This window comes from Bactrocera tryoni, chromosome 5, assembly GCF_016617805.1.
Source record: "Bactrocera tryoni isolate S06 chromosome 5, CSIRO_BtryS06_freeze2, whole genome shotgun sequence".
Lineage (NCBI taxonomy): Eukaryota > Metazoa > Arthropoda > Insecta > Diptera > Tephritidae > Bactrocera > Bactrocera tryoni.
Genome location: NC_052503.1, coordinates 53,349,620 through 53,368,269, shown reverse-complemented (window position 1 = coordinate 53,368,269; position 18,650 = coordinate 53,349,620). Strand labels below are relative to the sequence as shown.

Sequence of the window (18,650 nt, the reverse complement as noted above, 5' to 3'; positions counted from 1 at the left end):
GAGCACCCTCTCATGATCTGTTTGTCATACAACCAGCTGTTGCATTCAGGTTAAGGAGAGGCTTGAGTGTGTCATTGCTGAAGAATGATTGGATTTCTTAAGATAATGAGGACAAGGAGGGATATCTAGGAAGCAGGAGGCTTCTTGATGAAAGGGTTAAGAATAAGTGTCAAAACCGTTGGGATAATAGCCGTAATGGTCGAGTGACTTACGAATACATTCAGGATTTCGGGTTTGTGGAATGGGCATGAACCTTTGAATTTATTCTTGCATATCGGAAACATCTGAATGGATTGGGAACATGTCATTGCAGAATGTCCAATGCATTTGGATATTAGGAACCTTGGGGGAATGAGAATTAGCCATAAAAATGGACGGCTAGATAGCAGCGGTGTGATCTCCGCTAGTTGGAATGCCGAACTGTTAGGGACGTTTGAAAGGTTTGCGCGTAAGTTATTTAGGCGGCGAAGACAATTGGCTAAAACTTAAGGTTAGGTAAAGTGTGATTTGTGAGTGCATGGGATGAGAGTATGGAGTATAACCCCTGGTCACCAGTCCCGAGTAATATGGAAGTTCAACTGGTAGTAGTTTTGCTACGAGGTCTGACCGGAGACTTAATTCTGGTACCATGGGTAGCGGTAGGTTGTGTTCGATCCAACCTGCTTATACGGACTGGCCCCTCGGTGAGTTTCGTGGTGGTTTGTTGTATTTTCAAATCCGAGTGACTCTCTGTCTGCCCGTCCGTGCAAGCTCTAACTTTAGTAAAAATTAAGATATTTTCATGAAACAAAGTAAGACGCTGTTCTTAGATGGGCATAATCCGACCACAATCTGACACCGACATTTATCGAAAACCGCACAAGGGAGCGTAGTGGCTACGGGCTCTTGTGGGCTAAAAACTTTGAAAAACCGAGCGTGGTCCCGCCCTCGAATAGGTTTATTGCACACGCCTCCTAGATCACCAAAGCTAGAATAGCCAAACTCCTTTAAGCATCCATACCGACACTATAAAAATGATTGAAATCGAAAGAAAAATCACCAGGATGACAAAAGAAGGCTTTCAAAGAGCCGGGGTGGAATGAATATATCAAAATACAACTTTGCACGAATAATGCCCTGAGAGTATGCCGCCTCTCAAGCCTTAACTACCGAATATGTAGACCCCAATGTGTATGGCTAACTTTATAAATAATAAAAAATTAAAGATTTTATTAGAATTTTATATTGTTACAAACATACACTATTAAAAAAAAAAGTTCTGAAATTTTTGTTAGAAAATATTTTAAATATGGGCCATTTCCGGTGACTTCTCGGAACAAAGATGCGCCCACGTTGGCAGGATATGTAACTCCTTGCAGGATCATGTAAAGAGAAAAAAAATACGTGTTTTAAATAAAACTTTAACTTAGAATTTGGACCAGGGAAAAAACTGAAAATTGATTTTTGGCAAATTTTTTACAAAGAAAAAGAAAATTTGAGTTGAAGCTCGCGACATTTTCTTTTTCAAATAGTTGTAATCGAAAAAAAATCCCTCGTCCAAGGCTTGAAGACTTGTGTAAAATTTCATGAAGATCAGTTTAGTAGTTCTCGAGAAATCTTGCCGACTCCAAAAACACAGTTTCGAGAAAAACCCGTTTTAAGACGGCGCACTTAGCTTAACTAGCCTCGAGCGCACAAGTTCTCAAGGCTGTATCTCCGAAACTATTATTCCGATTGACTTGAAAATTTAGGACAATATTCTAGAGATGCTGTAGAACTTAATAAGACAATTACGCCAATTCCCGTATAATACATATGTATGTCATGTATAAGGGCACAATAGACCTAAGGTCGCGGTGCATTCCTTATTTATTAATCTAATCTAATAATGATTTTCGTTTTCCTAACAAACATTATGTCGAATATGACGGTCAGTATATGAGTTGTACATATATGTATATATAATTACTTGGATTCCGATACCCTAATTGAGGTTTGCATCTTAAAATATTTCTCTGGCTTCGCAAATTGCAAGAGCATAAAAAGTTCGGTTGCGCTTAAAATTACCCCTTAGTTACTTCTTATATTTAAAATTTTTAAATACCAATGCTGCTTTGTTCTAGCGACAATAAAAATTTCTACAATAATTAGAGAATTCAGCCGATTTTAAATCGATCACTTCTAAGCATTTTATTTTTAGTTTAATCTGTACAATATATAATCGAGTTAAATACATGCAACAATAAAATTAGAGAACCATCACAAACAATTAAAACTACGCTTATTCTAGAAAGTGATAAATGAATTGAATTCATCTACGGCTAAATATGATTCCAAGTCGCAATTTTTCTTTGAATCTTGGTTTGTATCCAAACTAGTGGATGTATTCGTATAACTGTCTTCAACCATGTTTATGAGCTGATCGAAATTCACTGCGAAATCCTCCTCAGTTTCGTTCAGGAAATCCAAATTCATATCAAACTCCTCGTCAAGTGTCATATTGTCGGACTTGTTAGTAAGCAGGAAATTCTCGTTCACTTCAGCTCTGTTTGCAATGTTGTCCTCCGAAACAACCGTGAAGTGGTCCACCAATACAATGCCATCTTTCGTCTTATCGGTTATTTTGAAGTTCACATCCTGAGCTTTATCACATTTTGGCACTTCATTCTCTACCATCTGGTGACCCAATATACCTTGATTATTCGTAACAGGAACGTCAGTAAAGTTATCGCTTGGCACCTGGTTGACTTTTAAATTGATACTCGTAGAGCTCTTATTTTTCCTATTAACCAAAAAGTTATACGTATCGGCTTTGAAATTGACGTTCGAAGCGCCATTGCTTTTGGAGGCTTCGTTCGTTTCACCATTCATAACAGGGACAGCATTTGTACTATTATTGTGATTCACTTCGACGACTTTGGGGTGGGCTTTCGTAGCGCCATTTCTTTTGGAAACTTCGTTCGCTAAGAAGTGTTTCAACACTGGTTCACTATCTATAACAGGGACAGCATTTAAATTATCGTAGTTCAATTCGACCACTTTGAGATTGACATTCGTCGCGTCTTTGCTTTCCGGCACTTCGTTCGCTATGAACTGACCTAATACGGATTCGGTGTTTGTAAAAGGAACGGTACTGAAATTCCAATAATTGTTTTGGATAACATTGGAATTGGCATTCGCAATGGGGATGATATTTAAATTATTATAATTAATTTTGAAATCATTGAAAGTGGAGTATAATGCGCCATTGACATTCGTCACTCCGTTTACTGGGAAATTTCTATCCACCTTAGCTTCGTTATTGATAAGAGGGACGACAGTAAAGTTATTATAGCTCTGTCTAACAACTTTGAATTCGGCATTTAGAGAGGCATATGGTTTCGGCACTTCGTGTGTTTTAAAATTTCTTTGCACCACGGGCTCATCAGGGATATAAAAATAATTGTTCAAATGGGCATCATACAGGCCTGCAGTGTTTTCGGCACCGACATTCATAAACGCAACATTATTTTCGTGTGCCACATTTTTAGTGGATTTGCTTCTCCGCAAATGTCTAATGTTGTTTTTTCGTTTAGTTGGATAATAGCGGTTATTGAAAATACTATCTTTTGGTGGCAATGAATGACTTGCAGTTTCCATATTGAAATTTTGATGTTCAGTATCACTTTTATTTGGCTTTGTTTCTTTGTCAATCGAGTTTATTTTTCGGCGTTTAATATTATTTTCTTTCGGATAGTCCGAGTGTATTCTTTTGCGTTTAATGATGTACTCATCACCAAAATATACTTGCGTGATATATTGCTTAAAAGAATTTTCGAAATCAAGTTTATTTTTTGGATAAAAAAGGTTGCTGCCCATTTTGGTGTCGGCCAAGTCTGTGTTTTCATCTACAAAGTTCGGCTTTTTTTCACGCAAAGCTTCGTTCACAAGGCTATATAAATTGCAAGCTGGTTCATACTCGTCAAGGCATCTACTTGCTTTTTCACACAATTCTTCGGATGGCACGAACTTCACTTCAACCGGTGTTTGGCACCCAACGAGTAGAGGTTGTGTAGATCAGTTAATTATTGCCACGAACATCACTCACATGTAGTCTTGGTCAGAGATATCATGCACCGCCGTTTACAGAAAATTTCGTTATGATGATACAACTTGTAATTTTTCATATATGTAGCTCTTCGAATTGGACGTCAAAGCCATTGAATGGTTCTACTGCTATTAAGAATTTTTGCCTTATTTTACTTATCTATCTTTAATTTAGCGAACACTCAAACTTCTTGCATGAAAGGTTTCCTGGTTATTCTCTTTGACCCGCCGACAGGTATGCAATACCCGCAGACTTCGACGATACAGAAAACAAAGTGCTAGGGATAACAATAAAAATTCCCAAATCGCTCTCTCTATTTATGCATTTGCGCAATATATAAATATTTCGCTCCCTCTCTATCTATAGTACGCTTTTCGATTTCAGTGGTACAGATCTATAGGCGTACAAATTATATGAGCCTTAAATAATCATTAAACTACATTACTACCCAACATTTAGTACGAAAAAAAATTAAGACTTAAGACCTCAAGAAGAAACTTTTAACGTTTAGGTATAAATAAAATGTGACCCTGAAACCGACGAACATATGACGACTTATAACGAAGAAATTAACAAACAGAACACAAATTGAACGAACAGAACAGAGTATCAACCAAGAATGATAGAATATAAGACTAGTTTACCGTTAGTTTTTTTCGGTTTAGCTCGTGACAATTCTTACAAAAACAAATACATTGTGCAACAATTTCGTGACGTAATATTTTTGCGTTGAGAAGAACAATCATAGAAATGCATACAAATTGAAAACAGAAAAGTAAACTCTTTTCAAAAAAAAGAAAAATTTCTGTGGAATGTTTAGAATATTGTTGCGAGAAAAGATTTAAGTAGTTTTAGGCACATCCACAATAAATAGAGTAGCATGTGTGGAAATTGTTCAAATGAAGAAAACCAGTGAAAGTGTACTGTTGTATTTATTTAAATTTCTAAGCATAAATATATTAATTTTTTAAAATGAAATGTGCAGTGGCTTGTTGTAATAATTATTATGCAATTAAAGGATCGAAAACGAGTTTTTTCAGTTTTCCGGCCGATTTAAAAGTTGCCAAAAAATGGGTGCTATTTTGCAAAAGAAATGACTTCCTTTCACTGGTAATTTGAAAATAAAATTAAAAAAAAAAATAGTTATAATAACTGATTCTCTTATTATAGGAATAATATTCAAGGCTGTTACTTTTGATTCCGAAGGTGAAGAAATACCAGACGAAATGGCAGGGCAGCTGGTCTAGAAAATTTGGCTGGATACATATGCCATAAGCTGCGAGAGCAAGTAGACGACATTTCTGTAGATCGTGATGCAGATGCATCATATACTTGGGTCAGCCACCTCAGCGAAGGTGGATTAACTAAGCCGTCGGAAGAATTGATGGGAAAAATGGCTTCCTTACAACACATATTTCAAAATATTAATGGCGACGGCTTGTTTATTTCTAAAAAATACTTGCAAACACATGGAGGAATCGTCAGAAATCGATTGTAGCAAAAGAATCAAAAAGTTGTTCTTCCGAGGGAGAATGTTTTTTAAAATAAGAAAGTTGAACAAGGAATTGGAATAAAATAGTTTTAGTTTTATAGATTAAGTTAATTTATTTTCATATTTATATTAGAATTATTACTAATATAAATATCTGTTTATGTACAATAAAAGAAAGACTGAAATATCATAAACACAATTGATTTAATCATTCACTTTATTTGGAATTAGTTGACAATAGGTTAAAAATATGTTACAAATATATCTTCAATATAATTTCACAATTCTTTTTTCATAATTTCATACATCTGATACATCTGAACTTACAATATATGTATATATTTATATACAACACAAGAAACGTCTTCTCCATTTGAATCACAACTTAATAGACAATTTTATTATCAATAGGGCCGATATATTTCTTTAGAAATTATTCAAATCTTTTCACTCAACAATATTCAATCGCTTCACTAAAACTTTTCATTAAAATCGAAAGAATTAATAATATTTTGTGAATTTACAAAAGTGTTTACTTTTCTGTTTACAATTTGCAAGCCATTTGACAGTTTTTCACTCTTGTTCTTCTCAACACGGAACTATGACGTTTCGTAATGGCGGTCGTCGTAATCTTCTATTCTAGATATCATTCTTGGTATCAACGGACAGAGAGTCGATTGGCATCAACCTGTTCAGTCGCTCCTGTAATTTATATTTTGTATAACATATTCCATTTGTATAATGTCATCAAAGTTAGTTTTTAGTTTATTAGTTTTTTATATTCTAAATATTAGAAATATTAAATAATATAAGAATGAAATATTTCTCACCAAATGACGTCTATCAATTTGAGTCCCCCAGCAGAGGTAAGATAAAATTGTATGGTTCGTTATCATTTGGTCTTACAAATCAAACAATGTATACGAGTTCTTCTTAGTTCCTGTGGCTCTAATTGTTATGGTCTCTAGCGTTTACAGGTATATTTACTTCCTTCCGCGATTCCTGCTGCCCTACAGGTTTCAATTTACCGTTTATCTTGAAATATCAATCGGTTGCTTTTGCAAAGTATGCCCAATCCAACCCCAATAACGTCTGCTCCTTGATTATTAGCGTTTGTGAGCAACTCGTCCAAAGTTCTGTACTTGAATACCAGACCAGTAAAAATTTTCTGGGTGATTTGTTGTGAAGCATGTGGACCATTTTTGCAAGGGTGAAAAGCCAGTTAAACAGTTTAATTTTGGTGTGTAATAAAATAAAATTGTATGGTTCGTTATCATTTGGTCTTACAAATCAAACAATGTATACGAGTTCTTCTTAGTTCCTGTGGCTCTAATTGTTATGGTCTCTAGCGTTTACAGGTATATTTACTTCCTTCCGCGATTCCTGCTGCCCTACAGGTTTCAATTTACCGTTTATCTTGAAATATCAATCGGTTGCTTTTGCAAAGTATGCCCAATCCAACCCCAATAACGTCTGCTCCTTGATTATTAGCGTTTGTGAGCAACTCGTCCAAAGTTCTGTACTTGAATACCAGACCAGTGTGAAACATGTGGATCATGTTTGAAAAGGTGAAAATCCAGTTAAGCAGTTTAATTTTGGTGTGTAATAAAATTATATGTATGTATATAAGCGCCAGATTTTATTAAGTTGTTGAAAGGAAATGCGAGCGCTAATCTCCCAAGGTGTGAAGAGGGGTTGACCTTCTCGATAATTGCGATTTTTGCCACGTAACTGTCATGTCAATTAGGAGGTCAGATACCCTAAAAGTGATTAAGCAGAATAAAGTAGGGTTTCAACTAATGAGGAAGAAAATGAGAGACATAAGAAGGAAAATGTAAAAACGGAGAATGTGAAGAAAATAAGAAATTTTCAGCACACTCTTCAAACCTCCCTCTCTAAATCATCGCCTCCTTTATCGAAAAAAGCTAAGCTGAATTAACCAATTGTTACTAACAAACATGAAATGACCTCGCCAGAGGACCTTTGAACGATGAGTAAGTTGAAAATGACCTGGTCAAGAATATTATTTTTAGGCATAACGGAAAATTATTGGAGTTTCCAATACATTGAGTACGCAGTTTGCGCTATTGTTGCTTGTAGCTACTTAAAGAAATTATTGTTAGGTAAAGTTAATGAGGCAATACTTTTTTCGGAGTTGGTATTTTTGACAGCTGTTACTTGATGTATGTATGTATATTCAGTTTGGCTTGCCATTTCATAATGAGTTAGCCCAAAAATGTTCGCAAATCGGGCAAATATATTACCAACACAATGGCTAATGGTTCGCCGTCGTACGACGCATCGCGCGATACGTCCCATATTCGATCGATGGAAGTCGGTAATTGGAACAACCACGGATCGGTTTCATTCTTTACCAGTGGATAATGCGCATCCTCAGAGATACCGCAATTATACCGAACGAAGGTGTCACAGTAAAGTGGGAATAGAAATGTAATTTTTTAAAAAATTATAAGTGATTAGATCTTCTTTATTGGCGTAGACACCGCTTACGCCATTATAGCCGAGTTAATAAAAGCGCGCCAGTCGATTCTTCTTTTCGCTACGTGGCGCCAATTGGATATTCCAAGAGAAGCCAGTCACTTCTCCGCCTGGTCCTTCCAACGGAGTGGAGGTCTTCCTCTTCTTCTGCTTCCCCCCGCGGGTACTGCGTCAAATACTTTCAGAGCTGGAGTGTTTTCGTCCATCCGGACAACATGACCTAGCCAGCGTAGCTGCTGTCTTTTAATTCGCTGAACTATGTCGATGTCGTCGTATATCTCGTACAGCTCATCGTTCCATCGAATGCGGTATTCACCGTGGCTAACGCGCAAAGGACCATAAATCTTTCGCAGGACTTTTCTCTCGAAAACTCCCAATGACGACTCATCAGTTGTTGTCATTGTCCAAGCCTCTGCACCATACAGCAGGACGGGAATTATGAGCGACTTATAGAGTTTGTTTTTTTTCTCCAGCAGCAGAATGAGGAAGTCGCACGACAGGGAGTCGCCTAGTCTGAAACCTCGATTGAATGATGAATTTAAGTTTAGAGACATGGTATAGTAGAAGAGCTAAATATTAAATTTGAATTTGAAACAAAAAGCCTATAGCATTTTTACCAGAAGCAAATGAAGCGTTTATTGAAAAACATTTTAGATGGCCGCTAATCCGCTTACTACCGGATGCGATATTTCCGCCTTTACCCACCTTCGAGGTCGGGTTTGTGTTCACGTTCGGCTTTCTCAGGAGTTCTTCCCTCCTGGAGCTGCCTCAGGTACCATTTTAAGCTGGCACCACTCGTGACCCACCCGGACGAGCTGCTGTTGGTTGTAGAGGGCAGTTGTTGTTGTTGTTTTATCGGCTATCAATCCCCATTAGGATGGTAAGGGTTATCTGTGTTGTCATCGACGTCATATCACGGGAGACCCAGGAAACGTGCTGTTTCGACGGGGTCGGACCCTAGGGAAAAGGGTGTTAGATGTGTGGGGTTGGTAGGGCATGCAAAGAGGTGATCAGTGTCATGCGGACACTCGTTGCATACAGGACATACATTGGGTATGTCTGGGCCAATTCTGGATAGGTAGGAGTTTAACCTGCTACAATATCCAGAACGAAGCTGCGCTAGGGTCACTCGCGTTTCTCGCGGCAACTCGAGGTCTTCGTCTGCGATGGGTGGTGGTTTGACTCACAGAACGCCATTCAGGGGAAGGGAGTCGGCTCCACTATGAATGGCGGTCAGTACCTGTCAAAAGTCAGTTGCGTCCGAAGTCCGGTCGGCGTATTGTACGACGTCGACGATGTAGTCAAGGAAGGACATTTTGATGCTCCTAGGCGGCGGTTCCGCTCCAAGCAGATGGCTGCAAGGATGATTTCTACGAAAACATACCAGCAGGAACTGCTAGGAGAGGAGTTCATTATGCTGCTTAACCGGAATCATAAGCGTCTCACTGCGTAGGTGTTCGATAGGAGACATCAAATGACATCCCGTCGTGGTCCGGAGTGCAGTATTCTGGCAGGTTTTTAGTTTCCTCATCTGCGTACCACTGCATCCAGGCGACCATATAGGTGTTGCGTAGTTGAGGACCGGTCGGCCGACTGCCTTGTGTGTTGCAAACAACGTTTCTTTTTGTTTTTCGCCATGTGCCGCCGGCTGGCGGCAATGGGATTTTGTTCTTGGCAATAATCGCGGTCGTATGGGGATTGAAGGAGCATAGACTATCGAAAATTACACCTAAAATTTTAGAGTTATTTACAGTCGGAATTTTCACGCCATCGATTTCAATATTAACCTCAAGTCTATACTCTTTCGTCCAATTCGTGAAAATGGTCGCTGTGTATTTGGTAGGGGAAAGTGTGAGGTTCCGTACAGTGAGGAAAACGAGAAAAGTCGGAGAGACTTTCGAACACTTGCCATCGATTCCATTGCCCGACGTCAATATTTTGCAATCATGTGCGTACGAAGTTATGGAAACCCCTCTGTTGGCTGCGGGAGTTTCAAGATGTAGAAGTTAAACTGTAACGGAGAGAGGACATCACCCTGCGGAACTCCCTGTTTAATTTTTCTCAGTTTAGATGTTTCAACTCGAAATAGTTCGGATGATTGACGACAGTTCAGGTAGTTCATGGTCCGCCTCTTCAGTGTTCCTTTATTTTATTTTTATTAATGCCGTGTGTTTGCGGGCATAAGAGTTGACCGTGCTCAGCCCAAGATTAGTTGCCATAAATGCAATCAAATATTTCACTTATCGTGCGTGAACTTATCACAGGCTGATGTAGATTTCTTGGTGAAATCTAAAAACGCTTTTTACTGCAAAGTGTGCGCGGTAGTTCGGAGAAATTCCATTCGCTCGCCGCCTGCGTCGCCATCAGTGCGCAATGCTCAGTGCACTTATAATTTAAGTTCCCAACAACAAAATGCTGAACAATCGAACAGTGAAATAGCTGCAGCTTTGTTGGAGCATAATAAGCATAATAAAGAAAATGTAGTGCTTAATTCTCTTTTATTAGAAGTAAGTTCACTGAGAAGTGAACAAACGAAGGCGCTCGCGTTAATACAGCAATTATGTGATGATCGTAATTCGTTAATCGCTATGCTTAACGAACTTAAATCAGAGATCTGCACTGTGCATAAGAAATTGTCGGATAATGGCAATTTCTCTGCTGCCAACCCCACTCTCACTGCTGCAACTGCTGTTCTTACAAGTGACTCTACAATCGCTGCTCCGTCTAACACCGCTGTTCCCGCTGATAACGTGTGTGAGAATTATCTCGCTCTCGCTACACTGAAGGCACTCTCTGCAGCTTCAACTACTGCTAACTCTATCTCTACTTCTACGACTATTGCGGGTACAAATGCTCCGTCGCCGAAAGTTGTTGCTTCTGCTCCCACCGATAGTGTGGGTATGGATCATCTTGCTCCCGCTACTTCGAAAGCACTCTCGGCTGCTCCGTCTGCTGCTTGCTCCACTCGCCCCATTGCTGCTGTTAATAATAATGCCAATACATATGCTGACGCTGTTGGTAGGAACATCAACACTCACTCGAAAACCAATAACAATCCAACAGTTGCTGCTAAACCAGTTCGCCAACCTGTCGCTGTCACTGCTGCTCACTCTGTCGCCGTTGATGATTCTGTTAACAACGCTTCTACTTCAATTAGTGCTAACAGAAACTTGAAGTTAAAAATGAGTACCAGGAACAAAAATCCCCAACCACTTCAACATTGGTGTTAATGCCAATGTTGATCTTGATGTCGTCATACCTAAAAATGGATTCACTTATCTGCTTTTAAGAACTCAGTCACGAAGGAGGATATTATATTTTTGTTGTTAAACATGCTAATGTTGATAGAGAGCATCTTCTATGTTATAAATTAATTAAGAAGGATACTGATGTTAATAATCTTAAGAGGATAAACTTTAAGCCAGGTGTGTCCCCATCTTTTTAATGCTGTTTTTCCTCTTCAGTCTGGCCTTCTGGCATTAAGCTGCGTCCTTTACGTTTTTCCAAAGGGAGGGGAAAACAGAGCTGCAGAGATTAGTTGATGCGCCTTTTAATCGCAATTCTACTCATGCGTTTTCTGCACCCTCCTCAACTGGTTTCTGTCTTAAGATCTACTACCAAAATATATCGGGTATTAGGTGTAAATCAAATATTATTCGAAATTTTTCTTCACGTTTGGATTTCGATATTATCGTTATTGTTGAGACTTGGCTGAATTCTAGTTATTTCGATAGCGAATACTTTGACTCAAATCTCTATTATGTCTTCCGCAAGGACAGAGATCACGAAAAAAACTAGCTGTCTAAGAGGGGGTAGAGTTTCTTAGCAGTTCATTGCAAATTTCGTCCTCGCTTAATTATGCTTGAGAATGAAGATTCTATCCTGGACCAACTATGTATCTGTGTCAATGATGCTTTGTTCATTGCAGTCTCATACATCCCTCCTAATAGTCCGTTAGAGTTGTACAAGTCCCACGCAAATAATATTTTCTCGCTGGTATTAAACAAGGTGAAAGATAATAATATTTGTGTTTTGGGTGACTTCAATCTAAGCAATATCGTCTGGTCTGGTTGTTCCTATAGTCCTGCTCTTATTCCTTCAAATTTTTCGGTTCACAGGAGTTATTTCTCATTGATAGCCTGCTTAGTCTCAATCTGATTCAAATCAACTCATATTCAAATAGTCTTGATCGATTTCTGGACTTAGTCTTTCTCAGTGATAATTTAAACATTAGGTTCCCTGATGGATTCTTTTCAATTACTCCAGCCACCATCCATCATTCACCGCTACTTTTAATAATACGGAGACTACAATTAAGTTTGAACCCTAAGTTCTTTTAATGAATTTAAGTAAAATCTATAAAGAGCGTTTGAACGGCTCAATAATCGGAGCTCTTTACGCTGGGGTGATAAGTCGGCATGCACTCCGGTCGAAATCTCCAATTTGTTCGCTGAATTTTCCAAATCGAACTATGTTCAAGATGATCCTGGTACTAGTTCCACTTTTTCAGCTGATAACTTCCCATCCATAAATTTTTCATTGTGTCTTTCACAGGACGATATTGCCAAGGCTATTTGTGACATTAAGTCTTCGTCCAAACTGGATTTGGACGGGCTTCCGCCCGTATTTATAAATAAAAAATTGTACTGCCTTATTATATCCTCTCATGCTTATCTTCAATAAGTCTCTCTCCTCTGGGAATTTTATTTCTGACTGGAAATTGACGTGCATTACCCTACACCTATTCTCAAAGGTGGTAGAAAGGATGAAGTCTCCAATTACAGGTATATTTCTAAACTTTCTACTATTTCGAAAATTTTTGAGTGTTTTGTTAAAAATAAATTACTTTTTTGCAGTAAAATCTATAATTAATGTCAATCAGCATGGGTTGGTCTCGGGACGCTCCACTGTGTCAAACTTAGCAGTTTTAGCGATTATTGTATGTCTGCATTCTCCGCTGGATTTCAGGTAGATTGTGCCTGCACAGATTTCTCTAAAGCCTTTGATAAAGTTTCACACAATATTCTAATTAAAAAATTATCATCATTAGGATTGCACTCGGTCTTCTTGAAGTGGATTAGATCATATCTGCAAAACAGACGATGCGTAGTCACTGTCGATGGAGTGTCATCTGATTCATTCATTGCATCTTCGGGAGTCCCACAAGGAAGCGTCTTGGGTCCACTTCTCTTTGTGCTGTTTATCAATGACATCTCCTGTTGCTTCTCTTTCGCCAACTTTCAGTTATATGCAGATGACTTAAAAATTTTGCATTAATCAATAAACACACATGATGTACTCAAACTTCAATGTGATATTGATACTTTTCATAATTGGTGCCTGAAATCGAAACTTTTTCTGAATGTAGATAAATGCTCCTAGATCTCCTATGGTAGGGGACGCAACATCTTATCTTCTAGCTACAGTATTTCTAATTGCGTCCTAAAATGCGTTACTGAAATCAAAGATCTTGGGGTAATCTTTGACCACAGATTTTCTTTCAGTAATCACATCAACTATTCAAAATCTTTTTCGGTACTTGGCTTTGTCCGTCGAAATTCTAAAAATTTTTCCGACCCCTACACGTTAAAATTACTGTACACATGTTTTGTGCGGTCCATTTTGGAGTATGCAGTGTTTATTTGGAGACCATATTGCATATCGTCAATTAACAGGATCGAGCGTGTTCAAAAGATCTTTCTTAAATATGCTCTCCGCTCCTTAAAGTTTGTTGATCCAACACCATCGTATACATCGCGTTTATTGCTTATACATCTTAAATCACTGGAAAATCAAAGGTCCGTTCTCTCACTTTCATTTGTCTACAATATAATTAACGGGGAAATTGACTGTCCCTACTTATTAGAGAAACTTAACTTCAATACTCCCCAGCGTTGTCTCAGATCCAGTTTGCCATTTTATTACAAAAAGGAAAGTACTAATTTTGCTGAACATGCTCCCCTCAAGAGGGCTATGCGGGAGTTTAACTCGATTTCCGAGAAAGTTCTACTTGATTTTTCTCACTCTAGGGTAGCCTTCATTAATACCCTCAGTTACTCATGTTATTGTCATGTTATTGTAATTTAATTATTTTAGAATTCTAATATGCATCCTAGTTTTTCATTAGTCTGTAAGAATCATTGTTTATAGACTTTACTAAATAAATAAATAAATAAATAAATAAATAAATGTTAATGATTGACGACAGTTCAGGTAGTTCATGGTCCACCTCTTCAGTCTAGGAGGAAGCGTAGTTTCGGAGATAGCCTACTCCCGTCGAGCTATGAGGATTTTGCTTTTTTGATGACACCTGAACCTCTTCATCGGTGAAAGTAGGTGGCACGCAGTCGTTTGGCATTTTGCGCAGCCGTCGGTGAACACATCTCTTGGCTTTGTCTACCAAAGGGTGCAGTGTAAACTGCCGGCTAAAATAGCTCGCGCACTTCTTCGGGTCCGAAGAGGCATGACCATTGAATTGAACCTCAACTCGGTCGTCGTGTTTCTTCGGATTTGACAAAGCTTGGACAGTAGCCCAAAGCTTACTCACACCGGTGCAGAGGTTACAGGACTTCAGCCTTTACCATGCGCCGAATCACCAAATTGAGATCCCTTATTCGGGGATCCCCGGGATCGGTATGGCGTAAGGTGTCGCGCTCATTAGCTAAAACGGCTGCTTCGGCTGGGAAATTGGGGCGGATTTCCGCTATTCGTTCAGCCGGGATGAAGCGAGCGGAAGCTGCTGCGATCACCTTGCGGAATCGACGTTGGGCAACGCATACGTCCGTAGGAATGGGTAAAGCGTTGAAGGTGCTCTCAGTAAATTCTGTGAAGCCGACCCAGTTAGCTTTGTTAAAGTTAACGAAGGTACGGTTGGCCACAGAAACGAAATCAGGAGGTTTCTCGATCGAGATAATTATGGGCAGATGGTCTTATGCTAGAGTTAGCAAAGGTCGCCAGGTTATGCTATTTATCAGACGATCGCTAGCAATGGTAATATCGAGCGAGCTATTACAGGTGCCCATAACTCTGGTGGGGGGCTTCGTCATTCATTGTGCAGAATGTCGAATCGTCAATCTGTTCAACCAGCTCCATCCTCCTACGATCATTTGACAGGCAGGAATGCTAAAGATCGTGATGCGCGTTAAAGTCGCCTAGCACCAAACGGTTTTCACCACGAAGTAGCGCGCCTATGTTCGGGTGATATCCTGTATGGCAACATGTAACTGGGGGGATGTATATATTAAACATTTCGAGCTCGACATCGCCTGACCGGGTAGCTATACCCTGACATTCTAGGGTAATATCCCTGCGGTGTTGTACAATATAAAGGATAGGCCACCACCATTATCTCGCTCGCGATCTTTACATATTACGTTGAAACCTGCACAACTCAGAAGATCTGAGCGGCTGTTTAGCTTGGTTTCTTGTACCACAGCTATTGATACGCGTTCCCGATTCATAAGTGCAACTATCTCCTCGATCTTACTTTAGAGTCGGTTGCAGTTAAATTGAAGTACACGGGTTTGTCGTGGGTGATCCTGGGGGTGAGGGACTGACGTGTAGATGGTATTTGTAGCAGCTGCAGAACCCGCAGGGGCGGTTGTCGCACTGGGGTGCTGGTAGGCGACGTCACTGGTGTGTGTTGCGTGGGCAGCATGGGGCAACGTACGATTCACTCCAATCATACGTCATACGAAATATGACGGTCTGACACACGGAACAGACTGTGCGAGGAACCAAGAGTTGCTGATTGGTTCTCGCACGAAGGTTGGAGCGGGATGAAGGTTGGGGGGAGGGTAAGTCAGAGTGGGAGCTATGTTGCCTGTTTGAGCTCCTGGGGACCGTGGAGGTCCTCTTTTGGCCATTCGGGGTGAGCAGCGCGCGAACAATATGCAGATTGCACAGCCGTAGAGGCTGGTGTCGCAGTATTGCGTAGGCAACATGGGGCCACGTAACTCGTGGTCCACTCCCTGTGAGTCTTAAGGCCTGAGCAGGTCTTAAGATGTCTCCATCCATTGCATATATTACACCTGACCGAGGTGAAGTTTGGATGGAGCATTTTTGCGCATACGCAGCAGAAAAATTCCTCCGGGCCCGGGTTGGACTCAATGTCAGCACGAGTCAGGAGGATACGGAGCACCCTTCTGCAAAGCATTGCTCCAATGATGACAAACACAAATTAACACTCACCGATCCAAACGGGGTTACATCGCCGAAAAAACAGCCCTTGATCGGATAAAATCCGAGTCAATTCCGTTACGTAGAACCGGCTGTCGTCGGAATTGGGGCAGCCTTCCCCTACGCTTTCTTTTTCTTTTGCCAGCGCCTCCTATTGCGCAAGTTCGTTGCGACTCCCCTGAGTCCAAGCAGCTGAGCCTGCTTTGAAAGTTGCGGAGGTGTTCGCTGCGTTATTAGTGGGTGCAGTGGATGTCGCCTACTGAACGCCGCTGCATGAGCGTCATCATCCTCCCTGGCATGCTCCTCAAACAGCGCCCGCTCCTCAGACGATAGGGCATCCAGGAAGCCAAACTTGCGTTCAGCTCCTGAACACTCCTTACCTGCAGCAGTACCTCCGTTGTTACTGTTTGTTGATTCCGTTGTCCTTTGTTGTCTGCGTTGGTCTTTGTTTGGTCGTAATTGTAGTTTTGGTTTGTGTTGTGTCGTTATTCATCTTTTTCTTCCACCCTTGGCACAACGAGGTGACCGGTCAGGTCTAGGCAAATAGAGGGGAACTCAAATGTCCGCCGCGCCAGAGCCCAAGACGTGGTAAGGCCACCGTTACTTCCCAATTCAGCATGGTGTTGGGAAGGCTGGGTTATCATACAGTAGAATTTACCTCCAGGTTGCTAATCATGTAATGGGCACGGGAGTCACATAACACCCTGGATTAAAAGGTGGTGCCCTACGGCACCATGCCTGTCATTTGCATGGACTTTCACTGCTATTCAGTAGGCTGAAAAGGTGCTCCCTCCATAATTTAAATCATCAAAAGTACGGTCCGGTTTTGAAACCTTCTGTTAGTCGCCGCATCTTTTCGGAGAATTTTCGAGATATACCCCTGTGGGCCAGCTGGTAAAGCTCTTCGTTCTCACGCATTTTTGCTTCTCTCTTTTTTGGTCATAATTTATTCGGGTGTCTGTTGTGATTGCAGCTTCTCGACGTCGAATCATCTTTGGATGCAACAAGATAGTGATCCGAGTCGATGCGTCCGGACGTCTAAGATATTGGAGACGTATCTGCCGTCTATCACAACATCATCGATCTGGTTGGTGGCTTTTCAATCCGGAGACAGCCAAGTAGCTTGATGAATTTTCCTCTCCTGGATTCTAGTACTACAGATATTTCGGGCCCCAACGATCAGTCTCAACTTATTTGGGGATGTTTCATCATGGGGGCTGAATTTACCGACCATTGTACGAATGGTGCCTTCTTTGCTCATCCTGGCGTTAAAGTCGCCAAGCACAATTTGGCATCATGGCGGAAGTAGCTCTCATAGTAGCGCTCCAAGCGCTCATAGAAGATATCTTTGGGAGCATCGTCTACTATAAGCTTTGAGCTTAACCCTTGACTAGTGGTTGCGGTATTCCTCTCGCTGAGTATGATATTGCCGTAAATGTTTTCGTCCCGTTAAAACCAATAACGAGCAATGGAAGGTCGAGAGAAGTCAGTGGAAATCGCCTGAAATTAGAATACAGTTAATGACTTTATTTGGTCCCTCCAATACAGTCACGCCCCTTAAGTTATGCATAAGAAATATTTACTCTTTCCGTATTAAATTAGGGCTATTTGAATGATATTATGAATGGGTGGCTTATAAAACTGTGTAATACCAATGAAATCAACAGTCGCAGTCGCAACCGCGGCAAGATAACTTCTTAAATCCTCACAAAATTTAAACAAGATTTTAATGGATTCAACATGCACTTCGATTTGATAGTACAATTATTCCTTCTAAACTCTACTGATACCTGGTAATGCTAAAGATTTTGTTAGTAAAGATTTCATATACTAAAATCAATCGAGGACCAGGCATTTGCATCCATTCCGAGGATAAATGGAGCACTACTCACAGGTAGCAGTAGATCATCCAGAAGTTCGCTTGACTTGCAATGTAGGCAAGCGCGATCAATCTACTGAACTCCCCCTCTATAGCCATACATATACCCAGTTGTGACAAACTCAGAACTACACAGTCGTAGCTCGGATCGTTCAGCACTATTTGTAACCTTGACCCCAAGGTCCATGAAGACCTTGAAACCTCCAGGAGGACCCTGAACCACACCATAGGCGGCGTAGAGTTCGCACATTACGGCATAAGGTCCCTGGAAATAAGCAAAAATATCTGCTCGATTAATGTCTGATGAATGCGCTCTCTACCACGCCACAATAAAATGGGCAAACAGCCGACATCGTCAGATGAACCAACCGGTAACAGGGCTAACTGAACGTACTCTGAAAGAAAAGCACTTAATATAGCACGACGTTCGTCCTACCAACAGCCGCCACCTTTCAGGGACGACTCACCATCCTAACATCAGATTGTTTAGGCTCTGGGGTGAACACCCGTATGTTCAAGCGGAAAAGTTCCTCCAT

General features: G+C 40.5%; 1 protein-coding gene across 1 annotated transcript; it reads right to left on the bottom strand.

The window, feature by feature from the left end:
* Window positions 1–1,990: 1,990 nt before the first annotated feature.
* On the bottom strand, window positions 1,991–4,695 carry LOC120778718 (probable serine/threonine-protein kinase clkA). Its single transcript, XM_040110681.1, has 2 exons — window positions 2,708–4,695; window positions 1,991–2,662 (listed from the first exon to the last, which is right to left on the bottom strand). Exons 1-2 carry the CDS (start codon window positions 3,835–3,837, stop codon window positions 2,266–2,268), a joined length of 1,527 nt encoding a protein of 508 aa, XP_039966615.1. The 5' UTR covers window positions 3,838–4,695; the 3' UTR covers window positions 1,991–2,265.
* Window positions 4,696–18,650: the final 13,955 nt, after the last annotated feature.

What these genes read in the sequence shown, in the direction of transcription:
- LOC120778718 (XM_040110681.1), bottom strand. Translation starts at nt 3,837, where the DNA reads ATGGGCAGCAACCTTTTTTATCCAAAAAATAAACTTGATTTCGAAAAT. An exon ending in GTCAACCAGGTGCCAAGCGA is followed by an intron (nt 2,663 to 2,707) that starts TAACTTTACTGA and finishes AGGTATATTGGG; the next exon opens with TCACCAGATGGTAGAGAATG.